Source organism: Equus quagga, chromosome 12 (assembly GCF_021613505.1).
Source record: "Equus quagga isolate Etosha38 chromosome 12, UCLA_HA_Equagga_1.0, whole genome shotgun sequence".
In the NCBI taxonomy this organism is placed as follows: domain Eukaryota; kingdom Metazoa; phylum Chordata; class Mammalia; order Perissodactyla; family Equidae; genus Equus; species Equus quagga.
The window spans coordinates 66,280,642-66,305,319 of NC_060278.1; the positions used below are offsets into that span (position 1 = coordinate 66,280,642).

General features: G+C 36.7%; 1 protein-coding gene across 2 annotated transcripts in view; it reads right to left on the reverse strand.

The window, feature by feature from the left end:
* XRN2 (5'-3' exoribonuclease 2) overlaps window positions 1-24,678 on the reverse strand; it is a 71,841-nt gene that overhangs the window by 32,737 nt on the left and 14,426 nt on the right. For both annotated transcript variants that reach the window (XM_046678836.1, XM_046678837.1), the window contains exons 2-20: window positions 23,046-23,173; window positions 22,852-22,963; window positions 20,793-20,904; window positions 19,204-19,262; window positions 19,038-19,127; window positions 18,175-18,247; window positions 17,993-18,043; window positions 17,363-17,520; window positions 16,101-16,175; window positions 15,881-16,014; window positions 15,724-15,781; window positions 15,533-15,640; window positions 11,381-11,425; window positions 9,820-9,951; window positions 6,228-6,346; window positions 3,953-4,088; window positions 2,551-2,658; window positions 2,373-2,462; window positions 1,633-1,705 (exon numbers count right to left, since the gene is read on the reverse strand). In XM_046678836.1, coding sequence (XP_046534792.1) covers window positions 1,633-1,705; window positions 2,373-2,462; window positions 2,551-2,658; window positions 3,953-4,088; window positions 6,228-6,346; window positions 9,820-9,951; window positions 11,381-11,425; window positions 15,533-15,640; window positions 15,724-15,781; window positions 15,881-16,014; window positions 16,101-16,175; window positions 17,363-17,520; window positions 17,993-18,043; window positions 18,175-18,247; window positions 19,038-19,127; window positions 19,204-19,262; window positions 20,793-20,904; window positions 22,852-22,963; window positions 23,046-23,173 — 1,861 coding nt within the window. The remainder of the gene's footprint in view (window positions 1-1,632; window positions 1,706-2,372; window positions 2,463-2,550; window positions 2,659-3,952; window positions 4,089-6,227; window positions 6,347-9,819; window positions 9,952-11,380; window positions 11,426-15,532; window positions 15,641-15,723; window positions 15,782-15,880; window positions 16,015-16,100; window positions 16,176-17,362; window positions 17,521-17,992; window positions 18,044-18,174; window positions 18,248-19,037; window positions 19,128-19,203; window positions 19,263-20,792; window positions 20,905-22,851; window positions 22,964-23,045; window positions 23,174-24,678) is intronic.

A 24,678-nucleotide genomic window follows, 5' to 3' on the forward strand; every position in this document is an offset into this window, starting at 1 on the left:
GGCAACTATTTCCTGGATATGACACCAAAAGCACAGGCAACAATGACAAAACAGCCCAACAAAAACTGGACTTCATCAAAACTTAAAACTTGTGTGCATCAAAGGACAATATCAACAAAGTGAAAAGACAACCCACAGAATGGAGAAAATATATGCAAATCATATATCTGATACAAGAATAGTGTCCAGAATATATAAAGTATTCTTACAATACAACAAAAACCCAATTCAAAAATGGACAAGGGACTTGGATATTTCTCCAAAGAAGATCTAGAAAAAGCCAATAAGCACATGAAAAAATGCTCAACATCACATCACTAGGGAAACGGAAAGCAAAAACACAGTGAGACACCACTGCATACCCATTAGGAAGGCTATCATCAAAAAAACAGAAAATAATAAACCTTGGCAAGGATGTGGAGAAATTCTAACTGTTGTGCACTTACTTTTCCTCTGGATGATTTATACTACAATGATATAGTCAGCAAGTCATCTGCGTGCTTATATATTTACTTATTTATTTAACAAATTCAGGCAAGGATTTATGTAACAAACACTTACATAAATATATTTATTTATATATTTATATTTTCACTTTACTGTCTCCCATTCCCCTATGCCTCTTCTCCTTCTACTTTAATCAAAACATCCTCCACAAAACACATTCAAAAACAACCTAAGGCCCCAATTCATTCACATATAACAAAATAGACTACAGATCACAACACTTACACAACCCCAATCAATGGGTTGCAATTCTTATTATCATTCCATTAAAGTACTATGAAACTTCTGTTACTACACAAACCAAAAGTAAACCCTAAAATCTCATAAAATGACTTTCAATTTATAAATTATTATTTATCCCCCTTCGCTCCAAAATTCTGAGTCACTTTATTGGTCATCTGCACCACAGGGAATAAAGAGAAAAGAGTGAAAATATGTTTACCAAATGTGCTTTTATCCTAGAAAAATATATGGTGGAAGAAAAGGTTAAAATGATTTGCTAAAATGGGCTCTGGTGTGAAGTAACTGTTGGTTCACTGTGCAAGAGACCTCTCCTCTATGTTTTACATTCACTCATCATCACACATCTGTCGAGTGGCAAACAGTACCTTAAATTTAGTACTGATTTTATATTGCCATTCTTAGAAAATCCATGAACAGAAGGAATAAGGAAATACATAAATAAATAAGAAATAAACTTTAAGTAATAATTAACGCCAAGTATTTAAATTACATTTCTAATACCTTTTTCAAGTTTCCATGGAGTATAAGTGAATCTCCACATGGACACTATCATGTTTCTACTTCTCTCAGCAACCTCACCAGACATCAATGAGCTACTGATGGAAGGAGCAAGCCCCAAGTCCCAGTAATTAATCACGAAGGAGATAAAGACATAATCATTAATCTATTTCAACCCAATTTACTGTTTATCAGAATGCTACTATTAAAATTACCCTAATCATTGCTAATACCAGGTTGGATGAAAAAATATCAAATTTTCACCTACACTCTTCAAAATTTTATCTTCTACAGAAATTCTTTCATTCAATAAATCATGTCTGCTTACAGTTTACCAAAAGGAGAACACTTTTTTAACAAAAAGGAATAATGCCTAAATTTTACCTTGCCAGGCATATTTCTTCCCATTTAAATCAATGGCAAAATCTTCGGGGTAGAAGTCAATTATACTAGAATCCTGTATCAGGGAGAAAAGTAAAGATTCAAGACAAAAGTCACATATATCTGTTATAAAGAATTTGATAGAACTTTCATTCAACTTATCAGGTCTGAGAAGAAAATGAGGTTTCATTCCTTTTAAAAAATGTTATTAAGATATCAGGGCACTGATCCTGGGTCTAGTAAAACAAAATTAACAATTTTATTTTAAACAATGAAAAAGGTATTATTATAAAAGAATTTTATAACTGACAACTGTGGGCCCAAGACAGTGAAGAGTTTATTGACTCTAATAACTCCTACTTCACAGCTGGGTCTCACTCTTTCTAGCTAGCACACAAAACACATGCAGCAGTGATTTCGGGTAAACCAGTCTTTGAGCTCTGGTAGCCACCACACGTGGCCGGAACAAATAAAACTAACGACTTACAGGTACGCTGAGAACAAAATACCCGTTATAAGAATTTCTCCCAAACACAAATCAATTGTATTTACTGGGTAGGGTACTGATGTCCAAGAAAAGCAGGAAAAGAAAAGTAGTGAAAAATATACAGAAGAATCCAAATACTTTTGTTTCTGGATTTCCCTGTTTTAACTATAAAATGCAAAAGCAACTGTGACTAGTGTTAGTAAAACGTATGACAAAAATCCAGTTATCAACACACTCAAAACACGAAGACACTCACAGGATCACTCATGAGCTTCCGCCATGATGGAGGTAGAAAGTTACCACTTGCAGCTGGAAAAACTCCCATAAGCTGTTCCAGTGGTTTAAACTGCAAGAAAGAAAAAAAGTTTAAGACGCACAATTTTTATCTAAGCCAAAATTCCATGAATTTTACGGCTGTAAATAATCAAGCTTACCGGTTTAGTACCCTTCTCAAAATCAGAAGGCATGTCTGCAATACCTTCAAAGTCTGAAGCAAATGGTGCATAATGAAAGGGATAGTACCACTTCCAGGAAGCACAGCCCTAGAATCATTAAAAACAAACAAATCCATGTCAATGATGGACACAATAAAGAAAAAAAATTAAACTATTAACCTATAATATTTTATTGATCAAACATGAGACTTCTGCTATACAGTCCACACATTATTTTCCATGAGTCCTAAAAGCTGTTTTGATTAAATCCAAACTGCTACTTCACAGCAGTGGCTCTTTGATTTAAAAATACTGCAAAGCATCTTTAATAATCAACAGTTAATACCAAACTTTACATTCACAAACACAAGTTGGTGAAGACTGTTATCCTTAAAATGTGTTTGGTGACATTTCTTTCCAACTCTAGAGCTGCTACCATCAAATACAATGAAGAGCTACCGCAGCGGACACTCACTGAACGCACAGTGGTAAGGGACATCCCTGAACAGTGACTGAGAGCAAAACAGCCAAAACTTCCCTTTCATAATTCCCTATTATATTTTCATACAACTTTCTCTTTGCTGTAAAAATATTTAAGTAAACTCATCAAAAAGAAAATAGCAAGTTATACTCATAGAAAAGAGAAGTCTTCCTGCTATGAGTTTTGACTCCGTGCCTAGCGAATTAAAATCTTGACGGTAGGAGTAAAACGTGAAATGAGAATATTTTACAGTTGGTACTTAGTGTATTAAATTACTTTCTACTTTCTGACAAACTTCACCTATTCCCAGGTCACATCAAACTTAACTTGCTTCGCTCTCCAAGCACGAAACCAGATATTAACTATCAGTGCAACAATCCCCTATATGTCCACCTAATCTCTCACCAATCTGACATCTCAATTATCAAAAGCTTTAAGTCAGATACAGATTACTCCAATTAGAATGCATGCACTTCATGTAACATCACTACATTATATGGAGGAAATAGTATTATTCAAATTCCTTTCAAATTCTTACTAGTTCTTTTCCAGGCTTTGTCCTTTGTTCAGTCATCTAACAACTGCCTATTAGTTACTCTGTTATTTTTTATTCCAATTAAAGAAAACACTAAACTTGAATCATTTAAAGACAAAGTACTCTCAACCACACTATTTAATGCTGAAATTCTTTAGCACAAGAAAAATTAGCTTTGTTTATATATTAAGACCTAAGGAGCTTCAAAGGCTTTACAAACAAATATTATTTAAGGTAATGAATTTATTTATAGGAAGCTTAAAAATACGAGTCTGGGTTTAATTTCAGAATATAACTCAATAATACACATTATTACATTATTATAGAAATAACTATCTTCTTAAAATGATTAACTGGAGATTTAGAGGAAAATACTCTTTTCGTACCTGGTAATAATACCGAAGAACCCAGCAGAGCCCTTCAACGTAAGACTGTACAACTTTACGACGGAATTTCTCATCAGCTGCATCAACGTCAAATTTGTTCTTGTAGTACCGCTGCTTCCAACCAGCTTCCCAGAGCCTGAAAATCAGGCAAAGCCAGGTCATGTTGAATTAATACACTTTCAGTAAATGTCTACCAATTTATCACCCAAATGGACTTCCACTTAATATCCACGTGAAATGTAAATGAGTTAAACAGTAATACTAACACAGCTTCATTTAATTATTTCTAAAAAGTCCACTTTCACAGGATTTATTATCAACTTAAAGATAGTTAAACATCAAAAACACAAACACTGATTCTAGTAAGATCATATAAAACTAAATTTAGAAAAAATAATAATAATTTATTAAAGTAGATACAGAACACTTGTCTGCTCAGATTTTCATAGTGTTTTACAGGTTTTTTGATTTTGGAACAATTCTAAAACTATATTTTAAGATTCAAATACTGAAGATATTTTATATAGTTTCAAGTTCCTCCGTTTGTTAAAATATATGTAAACTACACAAAGAAAGTCAATTAAATTACTTTTTAAGAAAAGACTTGTACAGGTAAATTTTTAAAAGGCAAAAAAAGGTTTATAAAAGAATAACCTAGAAGCCAGGCAGAAATTACGTATATACCTACTCTCCCTATCCTCAGGCCTTTTCCCTCATTCAGCAAAGAGTTATTGCTGGCTCGAGCGCAGGACACACACACACACACACACACACACACGTTTGTTCTGGTAAAACTTAGAAGGAGCTCAATCAATTCACTAAATTTTCATTAATCATTGAAAATACAATGTGAAAAACCATATTTTCACTCAAAGTATATGTTTTTTTAAGTACTCATTTCTCATTCGCTGAAAGATCTAAACATTTTATTGAAGGAAAACAAAGATACCAAAGTATACTAAAAAGAAACAAAACAAGACAGATCAAGAACATCAGGATGACTCTCCATTAAGGGCTATTTTCCACCATGTGCCAAATCTTACAAATTAACCACAGTCATGTTTTAGAACACACCATACCAATTTTAATTTTCCCCCCACACAAAAGATTTACAGAACATCAATCAGGAGAAATATCTTCTACTCATAATGTTGATTATCACTATTTTACAGAAACTATTACTGAAATAAATGCTAACAACTCCAAGTATTTCCTGATAGAAGCAATTCTACGTTATTACCCTCAGCACCAAGATCAAACAATAAAGTACTAAAAAAATCAAGTTAACTATTAAGCTCGTCTTGAGTATGATGGCTACATAATAAAAGAAAAAATATACTCTAAGAGAAAAATCCAGAGTTGTAGAAGCAGAGGATAAAAACTCAGATTAGGTAAATGTTCAATCACAAGTCACCACAGATCTCAGAATCTGACATCAAAGGACATTGGGAAAAAAACAGAATCAGACATGACACTTGAGAAGTTTCTAATCATAAATACAAATGCATCATCTATGTCCTATAAAAGAAGCATGAGCTGTGAACCACTATTGTTTAACTTTGAAATATATCATTTTGCAAAATTCTTAATGAGTTACAATTATTGAGATTGTTGGCCATTTGCACTTGGAGCCCAGGGTTCAAATCTGGATTTAATTATACAAGAGGCTGTTAATCTTATTATATAATGATCCTAAACCTCTGGATAAATTAAAGAATCCAAGTTTCCTATTATAAATTTTAAGTATACAGCTAACAGGAAACTTCTGTCATGAAATATAAGTGTGCATATGCAAACTCGCGGTTTTTAAAAATATATTTACCTCTTAAGTGAATGACTTTTGCATATTTCATTTTAAGGAAGAACTTTTTCAATTGAGATGATTAAAACAAACTATATTAAGTATCCAAATGTAACTGAACTTTCTGGGTTAAGCAGCTTGAAAATTTAATCTCATAACAGTAACATTCAGATCACATAGTCAGAGCTAAACACCTCATGTCTAGCCAATCTAGTGCCTGGTCTCAGAGGGAAAAGTGGCTTGGCGGACGAAAACCTGCACGCATACTAATCTAGATACTTAGATTTAACAGCTATAGCTTACACATCTCACTGGAATTTACTGACTATTCTAACCCTCCACATTAATTACTTGTGGATAAAAAGATCACAGGCAAGCATCTGAAGGCACTGCTGCTCTAAGCTAAATAGCATTAATTAGACCGCCTCTATTTCAGCAATTTGCTAACAAAGTGCTACCAAAAAATGGCTTCACCTGACGTTATCCTCTGGCTCAGGTTCACTGTCACTGTCTTCTGCTTTTCGCTTAATTCCTCCTATTGGAGACGGGGAGCCATCAGAAGTGAAACTTGCATTAGGAGATACTGAAGGACTCTGTAGAAAATTTTGACATTACAGACGAAGGATTTAATTATTCATTTCACATAAGAAGTTACATCCAACTGCTATTACCACCATGCTTCATGGCAATACATTTTTAAAAACTATTAAATAGATACGGTACAAAGTACAAAGTACAAAGTACAAAGACTGATCTTGGCCTAGTCCACCTCCCCAAAAAAGAATAATATAGTATCAAGCTTCCTATGCTTCAACTCAAAAGAATTTGAACATTATTAAGGTAAAAACTGCTTCAGAAGAAATAAGAAAAATTTAATTTTATAGATTTTTTTTTAAATTATAGGACTTGAACATTTTTTCCTCTGGTGGTTCCCTCATGTTATAAGTTTGTAATCACTTTCCACCAACCAACTAGCAAAATTGTAAGGGAAAAAATATTTTTATATATATACAGATTAATAATACATAAAATAGTCAATGCTGGTAAGAACGAAGTTAAACGGTAAGTTTACAACCTCGTACAACCATTCTGGAAAGCAACAGCTTGAGACTCCACCAGATAACTGTTCCATTATTTTATATATACTGTTTTAAATCTCCTTGTACAAATAAAGTCTACTAGTCATCTTAGAAAAATGCAGGTTTTATTATTATTTCAAAGACCTGGTTACCACTTTAAAATCAGTATTATCTTCCCTTTGTACTTAACTCAAGGAACACAGTAGCAACCTAAAGTATTTTAATATTTAACTAAAAAATTAAAATCTCTTGCAACTTTAGTTTCATGTTAAATGACCAAAAAGATAAGTGGCAGAAAATGTTTTCATGGTAAAGTTTTTCTTCTGTTATTCACAGTATATTTGATATTGCAAGTAAACTGAATTATTTTTAAATTGAGAACTCAGTAGCATAATTTAATGATAGTATAACTAAAACCTTAGTTCACACCATGGGCCAAGAAAAGTGACAACAAAGCAAAGTTGTATTTCACATAGAGCTTATAACAGTTTCCTTTTAAAACTGTATAACATTAATTTTATTAATAATACTGTATAGCCAATCCTATCAAAAAAAAAATAATAAAACTCAATCCAAGAAGGCCACTGCTGTACGTGGAAAATGAGATGGGTATTTTCAGTCAGACAGATCTGAGTTTGAAACACCAAGTCCAACCTTTACTGGGTGTATGGTCTTGGGCAATTTTTTTAACCTCTGTCAGCTTCAACTTCAAATGGGGACGATAATGCTCTTTCTAACTCTTTACAGATTACTGCAAGGATTAAATGAAACAATATATGTAAAAGATCAAAGCTGCCTGCCTGGCACATGGTGGTTAACCATTCATGAAGTTAACTCATCCCTATTATTTTTTAAATCCAACACTAATCCATTTGGATTAAATTATGAAAGTGATATTCCTATCAATCATCTAAGTACAGAGAAGCTGTAAAGAGCAAACTTTCTCAAATTGACAAACAAGATATAAACAATCTTTAGATAACAAAAATAATATATCTTCAAAAAAAAAAAAAAAGAAAGAAGTTGTTTGCTCTTTAATGCTAAATCTCCACTGCTCTCTTTTCTGCTCCATCTCTACCAACAAAAGTACTCAGGAGTATTCTTTCCTAAACATACCAGACAGATACCGATTTATTCAAATTTCTTTTTAAAAAGCTGTTTTTGCAATCAAATTTTATTAAACTGATAATGGTCACAAATATAATGAAACTACGCTTCAGAATGCAAAATTTAAAAACATATTTAAGAGGAAACAGAAGCTATCTAATAAAACATTAATAATGACCGTCAGTAGATACTAGTCAAGTACTGGAGCCCAACGCGCCCAAACAGCTCAGAAAAAATAAAACAGCAAAAATCCATAACTCTAAAGGCTCCCTTTAAATAAACTGGTCATTTGGCTTCATGACTTCCTTAAATTCAAAACATTCTAGATGAAAATCCGTCTATGCAAAGATTCCAGTAGAAGTGTGTCAAGGGGAATTATGATTAAGACAGGATCAAATAAGCAACCTAATCACCAATCTCCCCACTCCTATTCCCATGGCAGACATTATTGATCAATAGTAGTCTAGTCCTGTGGAGTGTGAATATTGGAATCCTTCTCAAAGCAATCATAGCTGGCAAACATTAAACCTACCTAACTCTGTGAAATTAAGAAAAAAGCACTTTATCATCAACATGGTGTTTGCAAATACTAGTCACTCTCAGTTCCACTTTGTGGGGACTACAGTCACTACAATCTTAAATGATGGACATCAGCTTTTTCTGTTCTACACACGTGTCTCACTGCAATCCTTTTCACTGACCCTCCATATCCCACTCTGTTAATGTTGTAAGGAATAAGACAAGACAACAAAAATTAAACAGAACAAAAAACACAACAGAAACCCAGCCCACTTCTCTCAGGAGATGCAAAATCGATTTTCAAATTCCAAATCTAAGGTCCTAAAACTTCTATGTGTGAATTTATAGGAATATTAATTCTCAGTCTCCTGATACGGCAAAAATTCCACATATAGGGTTGTCCTGTAATAAGGGATTTGAGCATCGACAGGATAACTATTAGAATGAGGAAATTTAAATATCCAAACTGATACAATTTCCTTGGATATATCACAGCAAAAGTTTATATAAGATACTGTACCTTACATAGTATCTTTCCTCCCTCTACAACTCTCTCTCTCTCTCATGCCTACTAGCCTGAAATAGCAATAGCTTTGATTATCTGCTGTCTGTGTACATCAGTTCATGGTCTGTTCCCCCACCCCTGCGGCTGCCCTGCCATGTGCTCTGAGCCCAGGGTCTGTTGCCACTGCAACAAGAAGCTACTGAACAGAGTACAGCCTTGCTGGCTGAGATATTTGCTTCTGCAGTCTTGATTACAAAATTCAAACAAGGAGGGATACCTCGAGGAAAATCCATTCCGTTTCTGAGTTCATAAACAGGGAACAACCAGAATCTGGATAGTGAGAGCTACCTTAAAATCTATCTTCAGACATATTCCATGCCTGAGTTGCAGAGTTAGAGTTTAGGCAGTGAAGAGTACCTGCGTTTGAAAAACTGGAGGAATACTATTCAGCAAAATGTCCATAACTGACCCCTGCAAGGAAAGGGGAAATAAGGCAGCAAAACCACCCTCTTGCTCACTCCAGCTCGGAGACACTGGATGTCCCGTCATGCTTCCAGAACCATCAACACCCAGTACCTTCGGAGGAAGCGGGAAGCACTGTGGCCTGCCTGCAGCAGAGAAACACTCAGCCACTTAGCTATCCATATTTACATGCATTTTCTTTTCTTTCACATCATTTAGATATTTTCATATTAATAAAGATGGGCTTAAGAGTTAAAAATATCTCAAGGCAAAAGAAATTGAGAAAAACTATAAAAAACAACAACTCCGGGCTAAGTGATAAAATTTACACATAACTTCAAGAGGCATCTAATAGTCACCACTCTTCAATGCTACATAAAAATAAGTCACTTACAGAGTTATTCTGCATCCGCATTTCATAGGCTGCTTGTCTCGGATTACTGGCTACTTGAGAACCTGGTGAATTTCTTGAACCCAAGGCATGAGGGGTTAATATTCCACCCGGGGTGAAAGCTGGTTGATCTCTCTAACATAAATGGAAACGAATGTAGAAATTAAAATTAAATCACAACACAGTCAGATGACAGGAAGAAAAGAAGGCAATGGAAGAGAGTCCCCACTGCAAGCTCTTTAAAGATGAAATGGATTTCTGGTAACACTACAGGGTTGTCTACACTTTGATTTGATGGCAACTTACCCTGTAAACAATAGTCTGTAATATTTAATAACTCCACTTTAAAAGTACATATGATAACTTTTCTGATACACAGAGAGAAACTATTCAAGTCTCATTAGGCTATTCTATTATGTTCACTTAAAATTTAGGAACATATTCAAGACACAATTTTAGGCAAATAAAAATAACTATTAAGGTAAAAAAAATAAGTCACCAGTTTTATACTCAGGAACTATAACTTCTATTTATCCTTTACCTCGATAAAATTAAACTTTTTGTTTCCAATTAATTAAAGCTATGATTATAGCTATAGTAGGTGACAGTCATGGTTGACTGATAAAAGATATTTTTCAAACAGATATTGACTAAAAGAAAATAATAATATGTAAGGTAGAAACCAAACATGCCCTTCCCAATCTAAGTGGTCTTGAACCTACCTGCAACTATAAATAACTCTACTTTTCTCCCTTACGGATTCCTGAAATTGCTCAATTCTAATAAAATATAATAATAAAAGGCAGCCCCCCAAATTTCATTCATTTAAAACTAGTAAGGAAGACAAGAAAATAAGAACTAAGAAGTTAAGTGACTATAACTATTATGCAATTAAGTAAGAAAACAAATATCACAAGCAAGAAGCACTGGAGTTAAAAGAAAAGGCTGCTCAACATGGATGACAAGCAGAAGCAACAGGGAGGCCTTGTGGAAAGTCTAAGATGGAGGGGAGTTGAGAAGTCAGAAACTCATTTAGAGGTACCAAACGAAGGCAACGCTCCAACACAGGAGGCACTTGGTACATTTAGAGGACAGCAGGGGCAAAGGTGTGGCTAGAATTCCATCAGATCATAGCATGCCCTGCATCCCAGACTAAAACAGAACTGGACTGAGCGAACTAGGGAATCACTGGTGATTTCTTAGCAGAGAAACAACAAAGGTCCAGTGTCGTGTTCCAGGAAGAGTAACCTGACAAAGATACAGAGTGTAGTAACTTTCAAGAGGATACAGAGTTGACTATTTTTATTACAAAAACAATAACCGATTATTCTAAAAAATTCAAAGAGCTAAGTGCCACCCACCCCCTCCTGCCTCTCAAGTGTCTCCCCTCAGACTCCAGAGCTTAGAAAGGACTTCAAAATTGACACTAGCATTCTTTCTCCAGGTAAGAAGGTGCTGAGTGGACATTACGTACCTAACCAACTCCTACTGCATAAGGAATAAACTACCTCCCAAATTGTCAATTTATCTTATTGCCAACCTGATGAAATTAATTAAAACTCACCTTCATTCTCTTTCTTTTTTCTTTCTGTCGTCTTCTAAAACTGTCCTAAAAGTATAAAATCCACATATTCTGTCAAATAATTACACAAAAATGTAAGAGTTAAACATTACCAGGAATGATTCGGCAGACAATTAAAGTTTTAAAGGAAGACCCCAGAAGTATAAGTACATAATTAAACTCAGCAATGGACTATATGTTCAAAGTGCTGCTTATCAGAACTTTAGATAGAGAGCATTCTAAACTGAGTTTAAATACAATTTAATTGTTCCTCAATTTTTTTCAGATAGTTTTTGATATCATTTCAGGAAAGAATGCAAGGGTCATAACAAAGACCATTGGTTTTACCCTGGAGCAAATAGGCTGCCAATATGGCAAAGATACAAATAAGTAACTCCCCATTTACTTTGGGCCATTCAGAGGCCTCCTTTACCCCAGAAAGCACTCCTCCCATGTCCAAGTTTCTGTACCAAGGCAGTGAAATGACAGCTAGGGTGGCCATGGTTGCCGCTACGGCCTAAAACAGGGGCCAGCAGGTACTGTACTAACTGTCATTCTACTGGCAGCTGCACTTCTAACCCTTCCAAGTCAGTACTGCCACCTGCAATATAATACCTTGTATCAAGATTTCAAATGTGTGCTTTCTGCCAGGGGAGGGGCTGAATGTTGGCTACATGGTGACTGACAACCTTAAAATATCAAAGCCACCAATTTTTTTAATCAAGCTTTTGCCCCCATCTTCAATGAAACTTATGTAGCTCACCAATGACCCAGAGACCGTGAAATCCATTACTCAGTTTTCAGTCTTTAACTGACTATGACTTTTTCTTCTTGAATCATGCTCTTCACTTGGCTTCCAGGACACTACACTCACCTGGTTCTCCTCTTTCACTCTTGCTGAATGCCTTCACTCCTCAACTTCCCAAGCTCTTAATGTTGGCATTCCTCTTGGCCCAATACTCGGACCTCTCCACTTTCTACTCTCATGGGAGTAATCATCTAGTCTCATGGCTTTAAACACCATCTACATCTGATGACTGTCCATTCAGGACCTCTCCCCACTCAACATCTCCACTTGGGTATCTCAAACTTAACACGTCCAAAAGTGGAATCCCCAGCTCTAGCTTTGCACCTCCCAGTCTTCCTCATCACAGCAGCCCAGACCATTTTTCAACTGCTCAGACGAAATGCTTTGGAGTCATTCTTGATAGCTTTCTTTCTCTCACACCTAGCATTTAATTCATTAGCCAATCCCATCAGAACTACCTTCAAAACATGTTCAGAATCCAACCACCTCTTATCAGTCTCCACTGCCACCATGTTGGACTCCCTCGGATTGTTGTACAACAGCCTCCTAATTGGGCTCACTGCTTCTATCTTTGCCTCCACACAGTTAGTCTCAACATGGCAGCTATAATCATCCTTTTATAATATGTCAGATCTTATCACTTTTATACTCAAAACCCTCCACTGATGCAGAAGAAAAGCTAAAGTCCTTATAATGTCCTATCGGGTTCTACCGAACCTGGCCCTCCATCTCTTTCTGACCTCTTCTCCTACGACCTTTCCTTTGCTTCCTCTGCTCCTGCCACACTGGCTCTTTGCTGTTTCGTGAACATCGTGGGTATGCTCCTGCCCTAGACCCTTTGCACTGGCTGTTCTCTCTGTCTGAAATGCTCTTCCTGAAAACATCTGCATGGTTACTCCCTCACATCCTTCAGGTCTTTATTCAAAGTTATCTGTTGCTGAGGCCTTCTCTAGTCATCTTTTCTAGAACTGCAACGTCCTCATTTCCACCTTCCCAGGTATTTCCCCACCTGCTTTAATTTTCTTCAGGGCACTTATCACTCTCCAACACGTTACACGCTTTACTTAGTTTTTACGTTTATTGTCCATCTCCCCTGGAAGAATGTCAGCTCCATAGGTCAGGAATTTTTGTCTGGTTTTTTGTTTTGTTTGTTGTTTTATCAGTAACACTCAGAATACTATCTGGCACGTGGTAAACACAAACATTTGCTGAATAAATGAACAACATTTGCAAGATAAAAGGCAAACATCAAAGCTCATAAAATAAAAAGCATCATATTTCTGACCTAAGTGCTCCATTTTAATAATAAACATTGATATATTCCTTTTCTACTTTATACTCTGCCCGTCAGCTAAATACCTATTCCTAAGGGTGGTAGCCACACATAAGCAGAATAGGTCCGCATGGGTGCACCTTACTGATCTTTAATCTTTTTGTGCTATGAACTCCTTTGGAAATCTGTCAAAAGCCAAAGACACACTTCCCAGGAAAATACACACACTCAGACACTATTGTATTGAATTTCTGAGGGTTCAGAAATTTCCTTGACGTCCAATCATGCTGACAAACATCATAAGATGCCAGGGATACCAAAAAAGATCAAAAGCTTTAAAATATCCTCTCTGCCAGGCCAGCTGGAAACCTTATTACTCACATCTGAAGCACTTTGCTATCTATCAAATCCCATACATCCCACTCTAATGCCAAATATCACCAATACTTAACAGTACAGAGTCACCTAAAGCCACACAAAAGGGCTGTTCTAACGTGAGGCTTCTATACCAAGTAGTACACCATAAGTACAGTTTTTCTTAAGTATAAATGGCAGCAGGTCAGGTGGAGCCACTGTAATTATTGAAGGCTTAGTTTAAAAATGGCTGTCGTGGTAGACATTTGATATCCCAAAGTTAGTTACGTTATTTAAATTTGACATGTGAAAAATTCTTGCCATCACAGAAGATTACCAAGTACAAAAGGCTTTGGAAAGAATGCTTACAGTCTACTCATACTGTTACATAAAATGGTACCCAAAGTTCTAAAAAAAGAGATCGCAAGCTGCAGTATACAAAGTTAAAGAAAATACAAAATCCTGTCGAATACAATGACACGTTTTAATCTGTTAGGAGATAACGTAGCAATATTATTACGTGCTATTTGCTCAAAATAGCCACATGACTTTTTATAAAATCAGTTTCTAAAAGGATTTCCTTCACTCTCTTCCTAAGAGCTACTATCTGCTCATTTACCCACTGCTTGCCTCCCTTGCCACTCCCTCACAATCACCTTCCAACCCACTCTGCCTCCAGGCTACTGCCCCTCCCCTCCACTGCCTCTCCAGGGCCTCTGAATCCCTGGCCACAGACTAGAGGCCTGTCCATCTCACTTTGACACCTCAGGCAGCACCACCAGGTTCTCCTCTTTAGGGATTTCCTCCCAGCTCTCTAGAACCGACTCCTCTTTCTCCTTAAACGTCCACGCTTCTTAAGGTTTCTGCTGCAGGCACTTGAGCTCCATACAAGCTCCAGGGATTTCAACTTCACACTCGTGACTTGAAGTACCTCTGCTAATGGTTCTCAAATCTCCTTTCCAAAGACTTCGGGCTGAGCTTTACACATATCCATCTAACTGCTTCATGGACTTTTCTCCTCTCAGGTGTCCTGTGGCCCCTCAAACTCAGTATCTCCAAAATGAAACTCAATTTCCACCTTGTCCCCACCCCAACCTGCTCTACTCTCAGTACTTGATATCTCATGAATGTTACCAGCAAACTACTAAGTGCCCAAGCCAGACTGGACCTCTCACCTAAACACTCGCCCTATCATATGTCACCAATTTCCAAGTGCTTTGTTATTTTATTTCCTTCTTTTATGTTTAAAATTTCTTGCTCAGAGCTGCAACCCCCTGCCTAAGCTGATGCAATCTAACCCAGAGCCCCCTACACTCTCTACTACCAGAGTACAGAGTTTCTAGTCTTCACCTGACTTCCACAGCATAACTATTTCCTATACAACGTGGCAGACACTAGTTCACTGCCAGCATTCTTCTAGTCTTGGGACCCTCATTTCATAGCCTGTTGATTAGACAGGTGTTTGGATTTATATCTTAAGATTAGGAAGAGAGAAAAAAATTACAATGCAACTCACACAGTGTGCAATACACAGTTCCACACAGCAAGCATCGCAGCCTTTAGAAAATAACCAAAGCACTGACCACTCACAATTACATTGGTGTTTGATACACTATAATAATAGAAAAACGCACTCAAAGAGGTTAAAAGTACAATCACAGGATCATCAGAGCCTATTAGAGACAGGAGCAATTTAGCTACTGCAATAGAAGCACTTTACCTCATCATCCTTTCTCTTTTTAAAAATGCTATCCTCAACTTCACCAACTGCTAACATGATCATCTGTACTCTTTGCAGATTGACATAACCACTTTCTGTAAGGTAACCCTGTAAGTGATAAAATACATGTAAAATGATCTTCTTATAAAAGCAAATACTTCTGTTTTGAAATTATTCAAGAATGAACTTACCCCAGTTTTGTGAACCACATTTTTGTATATGTTAACCAAACGGTCAATTGCACCTTCCCTGCCACCAGGAAACAAACATTATCCATTAGGACCAGAACGCACTGTAAAGGCAAGAAGGCTAAAACAGTAGTTTGAAAACCCACACAAACACACATACCTAATCTCTAATGACGGCAGGTGAGGAAGGAAGTCATTGCCCACAAAAAAGCACATGAAGACCCAGTCATCAATGCTCCTCTCGACATCAAATGTGAACGGTAGGCTGGCCATGGTGAGCTCTCTCTCCAAATACTACAACCAAAAAGGAATACTGCCATTAAAGTTATGAAAAGGCATCCTGCTTTACAGTGCCAATTCCAATGACTACTGCAACATACCTCACGAAGAACATTGAGACGAAGGAAGATAAACTCTCCTTCTGCACAAGGAAGACTATCTGCAAGTTCATCATGCTGCAAGACAGGGAGCAAAGATTACACAAATCTACTCCAATCCCTGTAATCTTTTTCCAGCCAAATGAACATTACAGCTTTTTCTAAGGCAAGATCCATTTTAATATTGCAAGTATCAAGTAAAAAAAGAATTCACCAAATCATTTTAAAAATAAAAATTACCCATAATCCTAATCACATCTAGACCAGGGATCAGCAAATGTTTTTTTCAAAGGGCCAGACAGTAAATATTTTAGCCTGTGTGGGACACACATGGTCTCAGTTTCATATTCTTTCACGTTTTATTTTGTTTTTACAACCCTTTAAAAATGCAAAAACCATTCTTAGCTCATAGGCCAAATCTAGAGGGCCAAAGTTTGCCAACCCCTGACCACTACCCAACCAACAATTTGATGTGAATGCCTCTAGACCATTCTCTGTGAATATACAGTATATTCCTTACCTGCTTTTTTCACTCAACATGTCTTTTAAAGAGGTACCATATTCTTAAAACAAATGGAAACTTCTTTAAAAGAGACTGGATATAATCAAGTGAACCCAAAACATGTAGAAACTAAGAGTAACTTAAAGGTATCAAGAGTTTAATACACTCAATTTGCAGTTCCTTTTAAGAATAACCATTTGAAACAACTTCTACAAACAAATCATGTGCAATGGGCACTATTACCTATGAGACTTAAGCCTCATGTAGATATAAGCTACGTTAGAAAAAGCAGAGAGTAGAAGAATGAGTGCATGAATGCTTTTGAATGTCTTTTTTTTTTAAGATTTTATTTTTTCCTTTTTCTCCCAAAGCCCCCCTGGTACACAGTTGTATATTCTTCGTTGTGGGTCCTTCTAGTTGTGGTATGTGGGACGCTGCCTCAGCGTGGTTTGATGAGCAGTGCCATGTCCGCCCCCAGGATTCGAACCTGCAGCAGAGCACGCGAACTTAACCACTCGGCCACGGGGCCAGCCCCTTGAAAGTCTTTAAAGAGTTTTAAAAGATATTTCTGAGGGGCAACAGAGCAAGTAGGAAAAGATCTAATCAACCATAGTCTTCTCTTTATCCATTTTAAAAATGAGGCAACCTGAATATATTTAATGCCATTACATTATACACTTAAAAATAGTTAAAATGGTATATTTTATCACAATAAAAAATAAAATTTTAAAAAATGAGGCAACTATCATCTCAAATTTCTTACCTTTCCCTTCTTTTCTCTTGGCAAACCTTCACAGTCCTTGACCTCATGTCCAAACTGATTACAAAGACCACATGGTTTGGGTTTGTTTGGTTTGAATTCTTCTCTAATAATGGTAAAGTTGGGTTCATGTGTAGCAAGGCCGAGCATAATGAGATCAGCTATCAATCAATAATGACAAAACACTGAACAGTGAGCACTTTCAGAAGATTCTTACCATAACCAAAGACTTAAGACATTACTGTAACACAAGACACCAACACAAAGACAAGTGCAAAGGAGCACACAAACAGAGGCAGCAAAGCCAAAACGCCTAAAACTTCCTGGTAGTTCTCAGCCAACAAGATGTCCTCCAGATATGTGGGCCTAGAATGTAGACTCCCACTCAGGAGTCAACACCTGTCCATTTTAAAGGTATGTGCAGCCATATCAAAAGGTAAAAACGTAAAATAATTAAAGAAGGTGAACATTAATCACAGGTTAAACAACTCAGTACTAGTTTCCTCTCAAACATAAAATCAGCAAGGCCCTTCAGAATTTCCAGGCAATCATGAATAACCCATTGCCACACACCAACCCACCGACTTGCTATGGTTTAATCCAAGAGACTCAAATTCCAAAGAAGCTGCTTACCGTCTGCTCCACATAAGCAATGGTGAGTGTTTGGGTCATGGTTAGGCTGGGCTAAAGGGGGGGGGGGAAACATACATTTATTATATTTATATCACAAGAATACCACGCTTTACCAAATATTTTCTATATAATGGCTTATCTTTTTTTAATAAAACAATCAAATATTTATAAGCGATTTTTACCTCTTTGTCTTCTAATGTAATCCATAATTTTATGTTCTCCTTCACCAGGAGCACTAGCATCAGATAAAATAACCTATAAAAAACAGTTTTTAGGCTTTCAGCTCGTCTCCAATTTTCTAGGACAAAAATCAACAGAACTGAATATCTTAAAATAAACTGGGATAATTCTATTAAGATAGTTATTAATTGGAAATATTTCTTAAAAAGGGATGTGTGCGTGTGTTAAACACCAAAACTATTTCATTGCTTTACTAACTACATGGAATAGAAAAAAATCAAATGTTTGGGTAAAACTTAGTCATTAGAAAAACTGATCAGTCACAAATCTCTACTATTCTCACAGCTACCCAAGGATACAGGACTGAAGCACACAAGCCCCGGCAGTAATCAATAAAATATACCCATTAAATACAATTTACCATAACTAATAGGGAAACAAGCTTATGAACCTAAAATTACATAAAAGTTTGTTCAAATTCTGCTTAAATACTTAGGAGAACACAGCCATTCTTTAAAGGTAGCCTTATGACTTCAATCTTGCTGTATTTTGATTTCAAATAGAAATTTTCATTTAAAAATTACTTTGATACATAAATATAAGTTTTTTAAATCATGAGTCCCATTTTATGGCTCCACAGTGAGGGTGAGAAGACAAAAAATTGGCAGTGAGAGAAAATTCAGCTGTCTAAAACTGGACCCTGCAAGGCACCCCATTTCTAATAACCCTGGAAGTTTCTCCTTTCCTCTGACAGTCAACTAGTATTTTATAGGGGGGAAAAAAGGACAAATATTATCAGTCATATCACAGCACAGCCTCAGATGATCACCCTAATCTTTCTGAAGTATCAAAATGTGAAACTTACTGTCAAATTTTTCCACCCGGGGTCATTATTTAAACGATCAGCTATGTAATAGCGAAGGCATTTAGCAAGATTGTCCATGAACTCAGTTCCCTAAAATGACAGAAGGAAATAAATTAACCTATCATTTAAGAGTTAGCAATAGCTAGCAAAGTCTGAGACCACTTACTGGTGTAATACAGTTGCTGTCAAATCTTTCTTTTATTTCTTCAGGAGGAAGAAAGCCACCTAGAGAAAAAGAGGCAATGCTTTGGTCTCCCCATAAAAGGTGAGGTAAATTACTCGATATTAAACCAAAACAACAAAAACACTAAGTTCAAATACAACAGAGAGAGAAGTGCTGTCACCTGAGGAACAATGTTCCCCTTTTTGGGAAGAAAACAAGATTCCTCGCCTGAAGTTTAAATTAAGCTTTAACGTGACTGTCAAATAATATATGGTACCCAAAAGATACTATATTGTTATATAAAGATATAGAAATTATGACGTTCTTCCTAATGCCCTCTGCAGCAGAATACACACACGAGTTACGGGTTCTAATTTGATAACAGTTTTTAAAATAAAGGTGCCTCAGAAAAACAAAATTAAAATGCTGAGTTTATCACAGGTTTATATGACAAGAAATAAAATTATCAGCTTTTGTATCAGAGGAATACAAAAATCCTATTTTCTCCTCTCTCACTAATTAGCTTTTTCTCAAGACACAAAGATATTTCATAACATCTTCAAGAAAGAAGACATCTTTAAAATCAAAGACAACCTGTTATAAATATAAACAGGTTTTAGAGTATTAATTACAAGCTGTAGCTAAAGTAACCATATACTTGCACACTTCCAGCAAATTAAAATAACATAAAATGTATCATAATTGCAGGCCTGAGCTGACTACACTATGATATGCTATGATTCTTTTTTCAACAGCCAAGTACAATATACTGAGCCAATAAAATGTGGCTTTCCTGGTCTATCATATTGTCTTATGTAACAAAACACGAAACAACTCACTCTGCTACAACCACACCCCATCTCACACACAAGTGTCTTGGGACAGACTCACTCCCACTGGGCATCAAGACCCCTGGACCTTCCTCCTCTCTCAGACTTAGTCAACTCCTACCCACGTACCCATCAGGAATTTCAAGACTTTGCAGAACTGCAAAAATGGCCATATCCCACCCTCCCATCCCCCAAATTGAGAGAACCCTGGGTACCTCACTGCCTTGGTGCCTGCTGCATCAACCTATACTGACAGTGTGTGTGACTTGGTGAAAGCCTGGAAATACAGATCACATCATCCCGGGCCTCCTCATATAGACCTCTGAGTTCTAAGGGGAAGCAATAAGCAAGCTATCAAGACCAATTTGAGGGAAATGTTTACAGAATGGTAGCCTTCTAATAGCCCCCATTAGAAAAAGGAAGTAGGAAGCACTCTTAATATATTTCTATTTTACAGTTATATAAAAGTTAGCGGAAGAGCTGCACTTGCCCCGAGGGGGGTTAACAACCTGCTCTCCCTACGAGAATTCCCTCCTTTTATTCCCAAGCTTCCCTTTCACTACAGAGTTTGGAAATAAAGCTTCTTAATGAGAGCGAAGGAGTCCATTAACTTCTTTTCCTCAACAGTAAACATAAATTTTCCTCGGATGTTCTGGGATCCTAAGTAAATTAAACTTATCTATTTGTAGGAAAAAGTTGCTGCCCCTCGCCCTTCTGCATACATCTTGTAAAAAGTCCAACTTCAAGATGCATTTTCTTTACCTTTTGCCAGTATTTCTTCTCTGACTCGCTGTTTCTCTACTGCTGCTTCCATTCCTTCTTTTGATGCTCTGAATCTCCTCGAACGCTGCTGGTTCATTTTAGCACGTGGTGCCTGAAAAACATGTATTTCATATTCACATAATAGAATTCAAAATATCTGCAACTAAATCTGTACATTATTTTGAATCAATTGTTTTTATAAAAATAGTACACTAAAATAGAAAAGTAAGTTATATGTCTAATAATCCTTTCATGACAGACAGGAAATCCTGAGAACTTAAATTTGGACCAAGAACCTAAAAGCTGAGCTCAGTCAAATGAGTGAGTGACATGTCAATGGACAAACATCCTGTGAAGCCACAGCATTTAATACTTCAGGGCCTACGACCAAATGCCAGTTCCACTGGGTTATGGTACTTCAAGGCACCCAAGAAGAAAGCTCATTTTACTCAAAGATTCTGCCAGCACACAATTACTACAGAACCGGATCAGGAAGAGCTTCCTTTTGTCCATGCCTAAGAGGAAGACAGTCTCCAAATGAGATCCACAGTGCCCTACAAAACCAAGAGAAAATGACCTGATCTGCAGGAGCTTAAGGCACTTCTATTTTGTACTTCCCACAATAAGGTTCATAATTACCACTCTGTCTCTACACAGCAGGTAGAAAGGGGACAAGGTTTTTACCAAAAGCACTTTTAAATCACTCTAACCAAATGTAATTTAAAGCACTGGAGAAGCCTGAATGAAGTGAACTGGACTACAGATAAGGTTTTAAACTACTGAACTGAGTTTTGGGGTTGGACAAGACTCTAAAGTATCCTGTCTACATAAAATAAGTTATTTTATATTCTCTTTTAAACAGTCCCCTTTCCTGTAAAATGAGACCACCTAATCTTTTCCAAGTACCAAGTTCTATGATCTACATTTATATTTTAACAAAAACAGTGTTATAGAGACGAGCATTTGCATACGCACACAAATATGCACATATTTTATACTTGATCCAGCTGTAAGGGCACGCTGTGGTAAAGTTAAAAATTTTGTTCAAGAAATTTAGCTAATGTGAACTGGAATATGCTCCAAATAAGACTATTCCTGTTCCCTTTATTCTTTACTCCACTTTAACTACAACTTAACAAGTTATCAGATAACCAAGTTTTCTTTGAGTAAACAGAACCTCACAGAAAAGTTAATCTTCTTGAACCCCAAGTTTTCTGGATTTTCAAAGTCTTTCCATTAGCTACTAGGATTACTAAGTCTAAAAGAAAGAGAATCTATTTGCATATGGCTAAATAAACTTAGGGTTATGATTTACCTTAATGTTCCTTGAACCCTGATAGATAATTTGCTAGTCACTTATAACCTAAGCTGCTTGATATTATCATCATAGGTCAGTAAGTTATTCTCCTCTTAAATTACTGTGGTGACTAATCACTGCCTGCCTGTAGGATAAAATCCAAACTCCCGAGTGTGGTGGGTAGTGCCTTATTCATGTCATCGCTCTACTTCTCTTTCCAGTCTAAAACTCCTGCAGGTGCCCAAATGTGTCAGTGTGATCAGAGGCATGGAGAGTGTGTTTACCTGCCACTTTTGAGAAATCCAGAAGGTCCTCCCTCCCCATATCTGTCCCATCCATCCCCCTCCACTGCCCCCCAATCTCCAACTATTCTTTATCCTTCAAGAAGTAGGACAAAAGTCACCTCCTGTCTATCTCCTAAGTCCCTCAGTAGCACTGACTTCTTCCCTTCACACCCAGCATGTGATATCTAGTGCCCACAAAGCCCATAAGTAACTAAGCTCACTCGTTTATCTAAGTCTCTGTCCCTTTACTGGTAAGCCCTTCAAAAGCAAAGGCAGTCACCAACATATCCAGCATTTTACAGTATCTGGCACAAAACAAGCATAAAAAAATGTTTGAATGAATGACTGAAGGATGAGGTTTTCATTCTCAAATTCACCAGTCAACATTTTTCTTTATTTAGCTGACTTTCATTCTAGACATTGGGAACACAGAAAAACAAAAATGGAGGATTCTAAGTTTAATTATTTTTGCACTTACCACTCCATCTATTGCCATGTAGAGAAGTCGTCTTGGTCTCACTATATTGAAAAGTCTGTCAATGTATTCAAAAATTGCAACCATCATTTCATCCTCATTTTTTGGTGCTGGTCTATAATGACAAGCAAACAATGTAATATAATATAGTACTCCTCTGTAATTTGTGATATCAGTGACAAAAACGGGTTACGTACTTGTCTTCAGGATGAGTACAGGGATGGATGATTCCATTCATATCCAAATACAGATTATCAAACTCCACATCATTTGGATTAGGTTTACTGGCATCAACAGGAATCTTTACACCATTGCATTCTTTTGGCTATGAGGAAGTGATAATTAATAATAGTTTGATTGTTCAAGTCTGAAATTGATGCAACCGAGGCTCAGCATGAACCTGTATTTCATTTTTGAATTGGAAATAAAACACTTTAAGTAATCTTTAAATAACAACGTAAGTTATTTTACTCCTTAAAGCAAACTGAAGCAGATATTTCATCTGTTGACAGTGGACAGCTTCCAATACAAGTTAATCTTCTCTATGTGAGGGATAGTTATCAAACTCCCAAATCATTCAGCTGTCCAAGTGAGAGACCATGGCAGTCATCTCAGAATTCTTTTCCCTTACCACCCATTCCAATAAGTCCTGTCAATTTAACATGAAAAATGCCAAGAACATCAGGGCATCATCAGTCACTTAAAAGACTGGAACAGCCTTCATATGGACTGCCCCCACCTCTAGACTCTCCTGTCTCCAGCCTACCAGCCATGCTGCCAAAATTTTCTTTCTAAAATAAAAATGTGGCTGCATCTTAATCTTGCCTGATTCTTCCAATGATTCCCATAACAGGTGCAGACCAATGAGCCTGAACCCTTACTAGTCTCCCGTACTGCCAAAATATTGTCTGTCCAGGCCCACCCTATCTCTTCTAAGTTCCTGGAAAACACTCTCATCTCTCACTATCTTTGCACACTGCTTCCCCCGATCAACACTCACTTCCTGAAATCTTAGTAATTTTCCAGGGTCTGGACTCAGATCAAATGTCACTCACTTTATAACACTTTGTAAACATCCCCTAAGAAATTAACTGCTCTTCCTTCTGCATTTCCTCAGAATTTTGTTTATTTACTTGCAGCACTTGCATAGATTTATAATTAACTTGTCATTCTAACCCAACTACATACACTGTGTGTTCTTCAAAAGGTAAGGACTGTGCCTTACTCACTCCTGGAGGCACTCAATTATACTTTTGTGAGAAACATTACCTTTGTCTTTTTCTTCCAGAGCTTCAGCAGATGATAAGAATATGAGAGAGGTTTTTTACTAATAGTAAAAGTCACTTAAAAAATCACGGTTCCCCAACACATGCAAAGCATCATCTGTAATAGTAAAAACTTGTGAACAATTTAAAAGCCCATCACATCCATGCGACATCATGGCTGAACTTCAGAAACATTCTAAGTGAAAGCCAGTCACAAAAGACCACAAAAGATCCCATTTATATGATCCAGAATAGACAAACCTATAGAGACAGAAATAGACTAGCTTCAATCCGAGCGTGAGGAAAGGGTGAGGGAGATAGGAAGTGACTGCAAGTGAGTACATTTCTTTGGGAAGTGATGAAAACGTCCTAAACTTACATAATGGTGATTGTTGTACAACTCTGTATACGTACTAAAAACCACTGAACTGCACACTTTAAGTGGGTGAACTTTATGGTACACAATTTCTATCTCAATGAAGGTGTAAAAGAAGGTCAACTTAATTAGGAAAAAAGAGCTCAAAGAATGGATTAATAAGCTGCGTATGTCCATATACTAGAACAC